Raw genomic sequence first — 12,314 nt, forward strand, 5'->3', positions numbered from 1 at the left:
GACAAGTGGCGCACATGCAGCACGCCACTTGTTGCAACCTGGGGAATTGGAATGATTTTCGCAACAAGTACTCCTTAATTAGTGATTTCGGGAGAAGCCAAGGAATGGGCACTTTTGCGAGATGGACGGAGCCCTCGCCCAACCTATTTAGCTTCGGTTTTGAAAAGAACTAGCTTACTATTTTGGTCGCTTCCGCTGCCCCTCTACGATCACACAGTGACATTTTTTTTAAATGCCTAATATATATATATATATATAGTTTGAAGTTATATATATATATATATATATATATATATATATATATATACATGTAACTTCAAACTATATATATATAACTTCAAACTACCACACAATCTTTGGAATAACTAAATAATTCCAAATACTCAAAAATCATCGGGGATATAATATTTATTCGAAATTATGATTAATAATAATCCCAAATACTCAAAAGAAAAGAAAAAAAAAGAGCTTCCTGCTCTGTAGCCGAGTGCCACTCTCCTCTGCTCTGTAGCAAAATTACCCTCCGATGTCACTCTCCTCTGCTCTGTAGCTGTTACAGTTTCAGATCAGAAGGGAAGAGATTGAACTATTTCGTCAGTCACATTTTGCTGTTAGTGTTTGTAGAGAGCTTCTTGTGTTCTCGGTTCCTGCTTATTTTCTCATCTCCGTGTGATAAACTTGAGCCGGCAGATAGTCAGGGGCACACCTAACCATTTTTTGATATTTGGAGTCGTCCAACCATATTTTAATCTTCACTTTTCCTTGAACGAAGGAGTGATGATGCTGCACTCTTAACCAATTTACAAACACGTCTGTTCTGAAGATATCCCACCCCCTTGCAACTCGAGTCAGCCTTCAAGCAGCCACGCCTTTCGCTGTCAGTGTTTGTTAATACACGGATTATGTTGGCTTTTGATTATTACAGTTTCAGGCTTTTAGCTCTCACATTCTGATGTTAGTGTTGGTCCCAATCTTTCTGAAGTTTCAAGAACCTACTTCATGTTCTGTATCAAAAACGGAATAAAACTGTTGGAGAATTAGCCAAAGAAAATCCAAATAATTGTGGTTCTGCTTTAAGCATGGTTGTGAAGGGGGCACATCACATTATTAGTATATTTGTCAAGCATGGCACCAAAAGAAAAATGAGTTGGTATCTGGGTCTGATTGCCGCCGGCCAGATGAGACATAGTAGTAGTTGTAGTTGTACCTAACCAAATACTCCCTCCGTCCTAAAATAACTGTCTCAACTTTATACTAGCTCTAGTACAAAGTTGTACTAAGCTTGAGACACTTATTTGGGACGGAGGGAGTACAATACTGCAAGCTAGCAAGTTTTCTGGCTTAATCAAATCTGCCACTTGCTAAAAAAAAATTAACCTAGCTAACACAGACACAGAGTATTTATTGTCTCTCCTGGTTGGATTGGATGTGCTCAAGCAACTCTCTGCTTCTTAATTCCTTGAGGTTTGTCTGTACTTGTTCTGTACCGGTGGAGGCTATTGGTTTTGGTTGAAGGAGCTGTCTTACCCACCTACCCTGCACAAAAATACAAAACTCGCAAAACCAAGGTCAAGACTGTCTCCCTATGCCTACCTCGCTGCACTCTTACACTTCACAAACACAGCAATATTCTCATTGAAGAGAGCAATAGCTTTGCTGGGAAGCCATGAGCGTGCTTGGGGCGGTGATTGCGGGTGCCATCGGGAAACAAGTCGTCACCAAGCTCAGTAAATATGCTGCATCGGAGATCACTCTGCAGTGGAGGTACAGAGAGGACGTGTTGGACCTGGGGGAGAAGATGAAAGATCTGGAGGCTGTGTTGCTTGATGCCGACGACAAGTCGCGTCGAGTAGGAGAAGGTGGAAGACTATATCAGCGGTGGCTTACAAAATTTAAGCGCGTTTCATACGATGTCGAGGACATGATTGATGAGTTGGACGCTAATGAGCTCATCAAGAAGAGTCAATCGAAGGTATTGATTCTTCTTTTCTTATCTAAAAAGATATTGATTCTTTGGTTCTGATTATGCCATAGCCCATCTTTATGTCTTCTTTTGTAACGTGCAACCTTCTTCTCCATCGGTGGCACCACGGGTGAAAGCTGAAACGAATCTGAAAAAGATGTGCTTAGAGACTGAAGTTGACTTCAACTTCTATTTTTGCAGGTCAACTTATGGATTTCCAGAAACAATCAACTCCTGCAGCGAAAAACCATGCCGCACAAGACGAAGAAGGTGATGAAGAAAATAGATGCAATTAAAGAGGAGGGCGGAATGGTGCTCAATCTTGTGCCTCAAGAAGCCAGGGGAGAAGGGAGCAGAAACAATGAAACCTTTGCAGCCAACTGGAATGGTGATGGCATGAAAACTGGAATGGTGGGGAGGGATATGGAGAAGGAGAAGATAATCAGCCTGCTACTGACAAGTGAAGCTAACCAGGATATCTCCATCATTCCAGTTGTTGGCCTTGGTGGCATAGGCAAGACAACACTGGTTGAATCAGTTCTTACTGAAAAGAGGGTCAGTGTGTTTGACGTCTCAATCTGGATTAATGTGTCTGAACAGTTTGATTTGCACAAAATTGGGAGTGCTATCCTGAGAAGAATGATGGATGGCACTATCAACCCTGACAATTGCGATTGGCAACAAGTTCTGGAAAAAGAACTTGCTAAAAGAAGATACTTGATTGTTCTGGATGATCTCTGGGAAGAAGATGGAAATAATCTTGAAAGGTTGAAGGAGATGTTACAGCATGGCCGCAAGGGTAGTCGTATTATAGTAACTACCCGAAACCTACGCGTAGTGCAACAATTGCGCACTGGTTTTCTTGCAAATCAGAGGAAAATTTGCCCAGTTCCTGAGCCTGACATAATTGATTTGGGTGTTTTAGAACCTGGTGACTGTTGGGAATTAATAAAGCAAAGGGCATTTGGGCCCGATGATGACCACCGTGGCTTGGAAGAAATTGGGAAGCAGATTGCAGGGAAGTGTGGGGGATTACCGCTCGTAGCAAATGCTCTTGGGCAAGCAATGTCGGAGCTAAGGACCGTGGGGGCATGGGAAGATATAAGAGACACCAAGGTTGATTTGGGTTTGAGAGAAGTATATCAGAAAGAAACATTAGAGAGGCTAATGCTTAGCTATTGCTACATGAAGCTAGAATTCAAAATGTGTTTCGCGTACTTGACAGCCTTCCCCAAGAGCTTTATCATGGATAGAAATCATCTAATCCAGCAATGGTATGCACTTGGATACATTAATTCAAGGCACGATGGTCAAAGGTGCATCAACTACCTTTTGGGAATGTCCTTTCTTCGGGTTTCAGGTTCCGCTTCGGTTAGTATCTGTAGACACCATTTCTCTTGGATCAATTTATTTTTTCTTCTACTAATATTGTTTTAAACTTTACAGCCAATAACACACTTTCTTGCTTAATATATCCATCTCCAAATTAACACTTACTTTTAGTTCTGATAATTAAGTTCGATCAATTTATTAATCGGATAAAGTATATTTTTATTCATTTTAAATTAGAGATTATCCGCTATAGATCACTTCGGTAATATGACATACGAATCCATTTTATTTGCATGATGCTATTCTTTTCTCGTGTGCATTTGTGGCATTTTTTGTGCAACCTCGAATATATTAGTAGAATATAGGCTCCTTTTTTGCAACCTGCCCCTTTTAATAATTTTAGAATATAAGCTCTCGAACTCTAGCTCAACTTAGTAGGGTACTAAACCACACTATATCATTTAGGATAGCTACCAACTTAACATTACAACATAATGGTTTCGCAGGAACGAACTTACTTCGACGTAAAAGTTCATGCAATAATTATGGAAGCAAAGAAAATCCTAGGTAAATCACTTTCGTTGGTTTGGGTGTGAAGATGAGAATTAGTCTCTGCACTCTGCACATGGCCCTTCTAGGTCGTCCGCTAGGCAGCCCACATGACTATTGTCAGTATTGTGCCTCTGGTACAAGCACCTTGGATCATGGTTTTGGTTACCAGGTGGTAAATTCAGTTACCTAGCACCCCTTGGTAAATGGGTTTTCTGACGAATGTGGAAGAATAATCCCCCAAGTCCCACTCACGTCGCTCCCAGGAGTGATCGAGAGGGCGAACCCTAGCCACCACCGGGCCATCTCCCAGCCCTCCCTCGCCTCCCCTCCCTGCCGTCGGGCGAAGCCCGGTTGGTGTTGGTGGCGGTGGGGTCTTCTCTGCCCCCTCGGTGTTGGATGGTGCATCAATACCGCGGTGCGGCGCTTCTCCAGGGCATAGCGGCGCGGCCGGGGTGCCCTGGCGATCGCGTGGAAGGCTAGGGCGTGTCAGGCGCTCTCATTCGGGGCGGGGCGTGATTGCCGTGCGGCGGTGCGTGTGGCGGCGGTGGATCTGACGCTCAGCGGTTCCCTGCGGCGTGGTCTGGGAGCAGCACGGCTTGGTGACCTTGGAGTCGCCGGGCGGTGGTGTCCATGGCTCCTCTCGCGGGCGTGGAGGCAGGCAGAGGTTAGTGGCTAGTGACCGTGGTGTTGGACAGCAGTGACGGGACTTGGCTGGGGAAGCTGATGGGGGGCAGGGCTGGCGCTGGCGCGGCTACTCGGCAGTCGGAGTTCCTGGCTGCCATGAGCAGTTCCCGTTTGTGAGTAGTGGTAGAGGCGGGAACTACACACATGAGTGGACTTCTGGCGCCCTAGTAACTACACACATGGTTGTTACTAGTAAGCAAGTTATGTATAGATACAATTTGGCTGAAACTTATTGAATTACTTAGTAGACAAATCAAACTTGACATCTAAATAAATTAAAAAAATTCACAAAACTTATCTAGAGAAACATGTATGTGTCGTATACACCATGCGTTTATTTGCTTTACATGCTCTGTTCGTTATTCAAATTGTAATGGCATAAAAACAATTTTTGAAAACCCATGGTTTCTAGTAAAATGATGTGTGTAGGATAGTTGTTCTGCATAAGGGCTCCGATGATTTTGAGGAAGTTACAATTTTACTGGATCTTAGTGTCTTCTCTTAACTCCATTTTAACATTTCCTCTCGAGGGAACTATACATTTCTCCTTGCAATATATTGATAGTAGCCACCTCTGCAGGTTATTTCAAGGTCATTGCAGTACAAAGTTCCTCCAGAACTCGTGATGCATGATTTGGTTCATGATCTTGGATCAATAATTGGTGCTGATGAATTCGTTGTTCTGGATGCTACCAACAGCGCCAGCTGGAAAAAATCTCATTATGTCCGACATGCACAGTTAATCAAATTCAAGAATGATCCTATGGTTTTCAAATATATTCCACGCAAGCTTAGATCCCTCCACTTTAGGGATTTTGGGGGACTACAACTCCCAAAAAAGGCATTCTCTCGATCCAAGTACATACGTGTCTTGGACCTGAGTGGACATTCAGCTAAAGGTCAATCTGCTCCAAGTAGTGTGGTGCTGCCATCTTCCATTACTCAATTGAAGCTAATTAGGTATCTTGATGCCGCAGGCTGGCCAATAACATGTTAGCTTTCCATGCTTAGAGCATCTGAACCTATCAAGTTGCCATGAGCTAGAAAAGCCGCCAATTGATTTCATCCACCTTTGGAAACTTGAGTTCATGAACCTCTCTGGTTGCTACAAGATTTCAATGTTGCCAGGATCATTTTGCCAACTTAATCGTTTGAAATACCTGGATCTTTCAGATTTTTATAACCTCAGAGAACTCCCTGAATGTATTGATCACCTCTCCGAGCTTGAATATTTGAACCTAACAAGTTGTCCTAAGCTCCGCAAATTGCCTGGGTCACTATGCAAATTGTTTAAGCTGAGGTGTCTGTATTTGTCATACTGTCTGAGCCTCTGTAAGTTCCCCTCTTAGTTTGGTGACCTTAAGCTACAAATACTGCACATAAATGGCCTTCTAGCTATGTATGACTGCCCTGATAGCATTGGTGACATGACTAGCCTCACCCAGATTGTGATGGATAGTGCAACTCCTGCTTTACTTGAAAAGGTTACAGCCATTCGAAAGCGTCTAAATCTTGTGGGCAAGGTAGAGCATCATGTACATGAGATAGAGAGTAGAGGATGCAGCAGTATAGTGGATCTTGTGGGATTGACTTGTTCAGAACTGATACTTGTAGACCTTCAGAATGTCAAGCGTCCGGGAGATGCAGAGAGAGTCAAACTGCATGATAAATCAGATACTCGAGTTCTAAAACTTCTATGGAAAAACAAAGAAGGTAAATCTGTGCTGGATAGGCTTGTACCTCCTCAGTCTCTAGAAAATCTTTTGCTAGATGGGTATAGGAGCAAGAGTTTCCCTAACTGGCTGTTTCGCATCTCGTCCTGCCTCCCTTTTCTCAGCGAACTGATTCTTTGTGATTTGGAAGCATGTGATTGTCTTCCTCCATTAGGGGCACTGCCAAATTTAAGAAATCTTGGTCTGTATAACATTCCCAACATTAGGAAAATTGGTAAGGAATTCTATGGAGAAGGTGGACCTTGTTTGAAACTAAGAGTACTGACTTTGACATTGATGGAGAATTTGGTGGAGTGGTGGACAACAAAGTCAAGTGACGAAAGCCAAGAGTTTTTAATCCCTAATTTGCATCATTTGTCGGTAACTGACTGCCCAAAGTTGAAGTTCGTACCATATCCCCCAAGAAGTATGGTTTGGCTTTTGGAAAATAGCGAGACGGTTCTACCGGAACGAGGATTTGGAAAGCTCTTATCGCCCATTCGTCCTTCTGAGGTGATTATAAAGGGGTGTAGTTTCTCTCAAGACAAGTGGGATAGACTTCAGCACTTTCCCACCCTTGAGAAATTTGATTTAAACTCTGTCAGTGGCTTGAGGGCTTTGCCAGAGGTCATGCAATGCTTCACCTCACTTACTAGCCTATATTTATTTTCGTTGAAGGGTCTGGAAACACTCCCGGAAAGGTTGGGCCACCTCGGTTCTCTAGAAAAAATCAGCATTTGTGATTGCCCCAACCTGACATATTTTCCTGAAAGCATGAAGAATCTCACCGCTCTTAAAAAATTGTTCTTAAAAGAGTGCAAAGGCTTGGAAGCATTACCGGGATGGTTGGGACAGTTGACTTGCCTAGAAGAAATTCATATCGAGAATATCCCCAACCTGAAATCTTTGCCTGAAAGCATGAAGAACCTCACTGCTCTTAACAAACTGTACTTCATAGAGTGCAAAGGCCTGGAAACATTGCCGGGGTGGTTGGGACAGTTGACTTGTCTAGAATATATTTTTATCGAGGATTTACCCAACCTGACATCTTTGCCTGAAAGCATGAAGAACCCCACCGCTCTTAAAATGCTAACTTTGATAAAGTGTTATGCCCTCGAAACATTACCTGAATGTTTTGGACCGTTGACTTGCCTAGAGGAACTTATCATCAGCGTTTGCAACCTGACATCTTTGCCTGAAAGCATGAAGAACCTCACCGCCCTAAAAAGGTTGTCGTTGAGATGGTGCAAAGGCCTGGAGATATTACCTGATTGGTTGCGACATCTGACCGCTCTAGAAGCACTTACAATTGGCAATTGCGGCAACTTGACATCTGTACCTGAGAGCATGAAGAACCTCGCCGCCCTTAAAAACTGAGGTTGATAAGCTTCAAAAGCCTGGAGATATTACCGGAATGGTTGGGACATTTGACTGCTCTAGAAGATATTGGAATTGGCCATTGCCCCAAATTGATATCTTTGCCTGGAAGCATACAGAGTCTCTCTGCTTTGAAGCTACTCAGAATTGTTGGATGTCCAATATTGATTGAGAGGTGCCAAGGGGAGGATGCGCACAAGATTCATCACATCCCCATAGTCAAATTCGGCTGAGCTGTTGTGCAGAATTTTTGGTCTCTTATGGAGAGCAGAAGTGGAACAGGGTGGAAATTATGGACGTCACGGCCGCGGCTGAGTAATTCCGTCTCGACCTCTGATTCCCTCTGCCCTTTGGTTGGAAGACGACGATGTTCATCTTTGTTCCTTCTCTGAGGCCATCGTCGCCGCCTACCTCTCTCCATCTTTGTTCCCAGTGGCTACATTCGAGGGCATGGTGTTCTGTGCTGGAGTTGGCCCCAGGTGCTTCAGAGGATGTAAGCGGCGTGCATCCTTCTTTCTCTACTATACTTACTTAAATTGAAAGAATATATTTTCGAACAGGCAATTTTTATAGTGCCATAACATGCATCCAGATGACATCCACATGACTTGCTAATAATTATTGTTGTGGAAAGGAATTAATCCGCTATTCAATTCAACTATTCAATGCTTCTTTCATTCAGATACAGGTTCTTTTGCCCGAGGAGAGGAACCCCAACCCGTCAGGTTTGAGGCCACTACCCCGTATGATTTTAAATTTCAATCCAACCATTCAATGCTTCTTTCATGAATGTAATTTATCTCTTGTGCCACTGCTTTACTAATTTTTCTGTACTTGTTAATGTGGCTACTGTGTTCCACTTGCAGATAGTGCAAAATACTACCGAGTGTGTATCACCGATCCTGGTCAGTTTCTTCATGATACTTCAGTTGACTCGGATGGACATGATCAATACCACGCCCGGGGCCCATATGCAATGGCCGTCTAATTTTGCAATGCTGAATTAATTTGCAGAGGGTACTTACTTATTCATTTGGTTTTTTAGAGCAAAAAAGGGCGACAGACGTTATTAAGAGTAAAACTTAACAGGTTTTACATCGTTATTACAGCTCCAGCTGTTTGTGTTGTGAAACTTTTCCAAGCAAAGCCAGAAGAGGAAAAACTGCATGCAAATGAAACAATTGACAGAAAAAAAAAGAGCAGGAGCATATCTCATTACAGCTCAGGTATGTAAAGACCATCTTTATCAGCGTCATCACGGAGCTCCAGCCGATGTATTCATCTGGTTTTGTAAAGTCATTTATATGGTTCTAGAATCTTGATGGTTGATGAGATGTTTATTTCCATGGAGCGTGCCGCAGGAGCAGGATAGCTGTCTCTGTCTGTCCTGTTCCTGTTCCTGTTCCCAAGCTGAAGGAATACAGAGTTTCCCTGCTTTGAACCTGCTCAAAATCGTCGCCTGTCCATCTTTGTTCCCGGTGGATACCAACAAGTCTTGGAAGCTGTCGTGTTGGTCCCAGCTGCTGCTGTAGAGGTGGTAAGCGGCCTGGATGTTGCATTTGCAACTTCTTTTTCCCCTTTCTATAGAGTTTTTCAAGGGCAAACACGTTATATATAACTAGAAGAACGCTCGTGCGTTGCAACGGGGCCACATTAACTTTAAGAGTTCAATATTACGACATTGACGACCTTTTTTACCATCAAATCCTCACACACACAGACACACACTCTCCCTCCCTCTTCCTCACTCTCTATCCCCCTCTCCCTCTCTCTCTCTAACACACACACATATCCATCTTATTGGGTACGGGACCATAATCCATCTATTTCACACATACACGCTAGTGCATAACAATATGGATTATGTGTATTATATTTGCCACCAGAACTGAGGGAATTAATTTCATGTAAATTGACCAGCCGCAGCTCCAAGAATACGCGGACGAGGTGGCTCGGGTCGGTGTCGGCGACGTCCAGCGCGGGCCACGGGCCCGCTTCCAAGTGCGCGTGCAATGCACGTCTTCACAAATATTATAACCAGATGTGAGAAATCACATGCATAGAAAAGACATTCTGATAGCAATCCAAATATCATACTCAATTAAATACCTAACCTGGACAATACTCTTATTTCTATGCGCCAGAAAAAATAGAATAGCAAAGCTAAGTATGCCTACATACGCGCAAATTATATATAAGAATCTTGGGTGAACAATTGCAACAAAGCAGTAAGCAGCGATAAATTTAAATAAAAAATCCATTAACTATGCAGGCAGCAGGCTTGTTACAACATAGAAAGATAGGAAAATGTCACCTCCAGTAATGTAGCGCAAAGGAGTGGAACGAAGCATGAATGAGCGGTTGTCTGTTCTTCTTCATGTACATGGATCAGCAGTAGAGGCCAAGTATATAAGTACTTGACTGAACTCCACTCTTCATGTACGGAGAGCCATGTCACCTTCTCGCCGCTGCAGCATGGGAGGACGGCTGGTTCACGTGACCCTCCAGCTGGGGGATCCATGGTGGCTGACCGTCGAGCTCGAGGTAGAGAAGTTGAGGGCAGCAGTGGCGAGATCCATGCCGGCCAACCGGGCGAAGAGGAGGTCGTCGGGGAGGGACACATCGGCAAGATCCGGTCACCACGCGACCTGAAGAGCAACAGTGATCTCCACAAGCTGTAGACCGACGGCGTGCTCCATCCCCTGCGATGGGGTGACCATGGCGATGGCCACAGCTCCTCATGCTCGCCTCGATCTCGGCGACACACCCTGAGTGTAGGAGGCAGCAACGACCTCGACGAAATCATGGCCTCCATCCCGGAACGCATGAAGGACCTCGGCCCCGTCGCTACTCCTCCCGCCGTAGCCGCACGCGGCAGCGGACCGTGGGTAGGAGGGCAGGCGGCGTCGCCTCGGCTGACGGCAGGGAGCAGCGTTGATTTCGGGTAGATGGCATCGCGAGGACGGCCGCGGCCGCGGGGAAGCACCCCGATCATGCTGCCAGGCCAATCCTTCTCCTCCGATCCCCTATCCCCGAAGATTGCGTCGCCACTCTGGTCATGTTGTTTCCATATATTATGCCATTTTTTCCTGTACCTAAACAAACGCGGGCGAGCGGATGGCAGAGTTTTGGTCCGCCCTCTAAAATTGCTAAACGCACTTTTGGTGAGGATTATTGTTAATAAATGAATTCAATCATGTCACTCTAAATAAATGGATTCAATCACGTGACTCTAATTACTTCGTATTGTTATGTGCACACTAAGCGGGGTGCAGTTAGGAAAGAAAATGTTTTCTAATTAAAGTGATTGAGTGATTTAAGGTAAGGTTAATTAATTTAGATTTGATTTTTAGTGATTGTTAGTAAAGTATGATGCGTCTTTAAAATCTTTTATTTGTTTCCTTAAAATCTATTATTTGTTTCCTAAAGAAATTTGCAATAATGGAAGGTATCGGTTGATTTGGATAAGTTAGTAAATTTAGATCCGTGATTGTGTGCACATTTGGAGAGTGCTGATTTGCAAGGAAAGAGCTGAGGGGTAAATAAACCGGTGAATAAGAAACCAGCATCGAAAAAAATCTACGACGGTTAACCTATGAAAAAAAACCGGACGAAAGTGGTGGGACGAAAAAAAACCTGGAAGCGAGACTACCAACTGCTCCATTAGAAGTAGAGATTGTTGTTTTCGTATGCTAAGGTACAGTCTTCTCAGTTGTAGCTAATCTTCTCAACATTTGGAAACTGAACTTGCAACTAACTAAAGGGACTTTGAACTAATGCAACTTCTTATTGGTTCTCTTATTATCTGTCCCTTCCATCTACTTAACTTAAAATAGTATTATACATCTTCTAGCAAGCAATTTTCATCCTGCCATAACATCAACATGGCTGTAATTAGTCAATCATGCGAGTGCAGGCTTACATCCCAGTCTCGCGGAAGATAAGTTTACCAATGCCAAAAAAAGGAGGCAGAGCACAAGGCAGTCTGGTTTACGTATCATCGAAGAGCTCCAGTCTACGTATTCATCTGGTTTTGTAAAGTCATTTATAAGGTTCTAATTGGATTAGGATTAGTGGCTGGGGCCCACCCAGGTTAAAATCAGGGGGGAGGAGAGTATTTAGGGAAGGGTAATTAAGTTTACGTAAGATCACTCCTACAAATTAAGAATTTAAGATGATGATCTTAGATTCTGTCTTGTGATCTTTCCTTTAGGGAAGGGTATTTTCTTTGGATGTTTTCCACCTCCTTTTGTTCCTTTTATTAAATTTATTTTCATTGTTTGCTGGAGTATTTTTCATTACTGGAACTTCCATATACTAAAAAACTTTCCGCTGTGAGCAGTTTGCCGGGCATACTAATCTACATTTGGTGCAAAATCAATCCAACCATATATTGTCTACTCTGTCTGATCCGATTTCTTTCAATTTGGGAGCTTCTTTTTTGTTAAAAGTTCCCAAAAGGTGCTGGCTGGGGATCAAACTGCCGACCTCAAGGTTCCAAGCGAGCGCAGCCACCACCAAGCCACTCATTCACTCACGTACACCAACTTCGTTTTGTTCTTTTATTTCGTCTCTTCAGTTCGGTTTGTTTCTTTTTCTTTTTTCTTGTCCTTTTTTCTTTTTCTTTTTTTGTTTTCCTTCAATGCGTGGTTAAAAAAATCTTTTTTAAATTTTAAAAACCCGATGAACTTTTT

General features: G+C 43.4%; 1 protein-coding gene across 3 annotated transcripts; it reads left to right on the plus strand.

Moving 5' to 3' along the window:
* Positions 1–1,566: 1,566 nt before the first annotated feature.
* Positions 1,567–11,967, plus strand: LOC123114509 (putative disease resistance protein RGA3). 3 transcript variants are annotated; one of them, XM_044536010.1, is made up of 8 exons: positions 1,567–1,972; positions 2,165–3,334; positions 5,112–8,113; positions 8,303–8,363; positions 8,487–8,637; positions 8,730–8,846; positions 8,982–9,157; positions 11,537–11,967. In XM_044536010.1, the coding sequence occupies exons 1-3, from the start codon at positions 1,667–1,669 to the stop codon at positions 5,526–5,528; spliced, it is 1,893 nt and encodes a 630-aa protein (XP_044391945.1). In that variant the 5' UTR covers positions 1,567–1,666; the 3' UTR covers positions 5,529–8,113; positions 8,303–8,363; positions 8,487–8,637; positions 8,730–8,846; positions 8,982–9,157; positions 11,537–11,967. The 3 variants fall into 3 exon arrangements, with proteins under 3 accessions (XP_044391945.1, XP_044391944.1, XP_044391946.1); XM_044536009.1 differs by having other exon boundaries at positions 8,303–8,345; XM_044536011.1 differs by lacking the exon at positions 8,982–9,157 and having other exon boundaries at positions 8,303–8,345.
* The last annotated feature ends 347 nt before the right edge of the window (positions 11,968–12,314 follow it).

The sequence above is a fragment of the Triticum aestivum genome, chromosome 5B (assembly GCF_018294505.1).
Source record: "Triticum aestivum cultivar Chinese Spring chromosome 5B, IWGSC CS RefSeq v2.1, whole genome shotgun sequence".
NCBI classification, from domain to species: Eukaryota; Viridiplantae; Streptophyta; class Magnoliopsida; order Poales; family Poaceae; genus Triticum; species Triticum aestivum.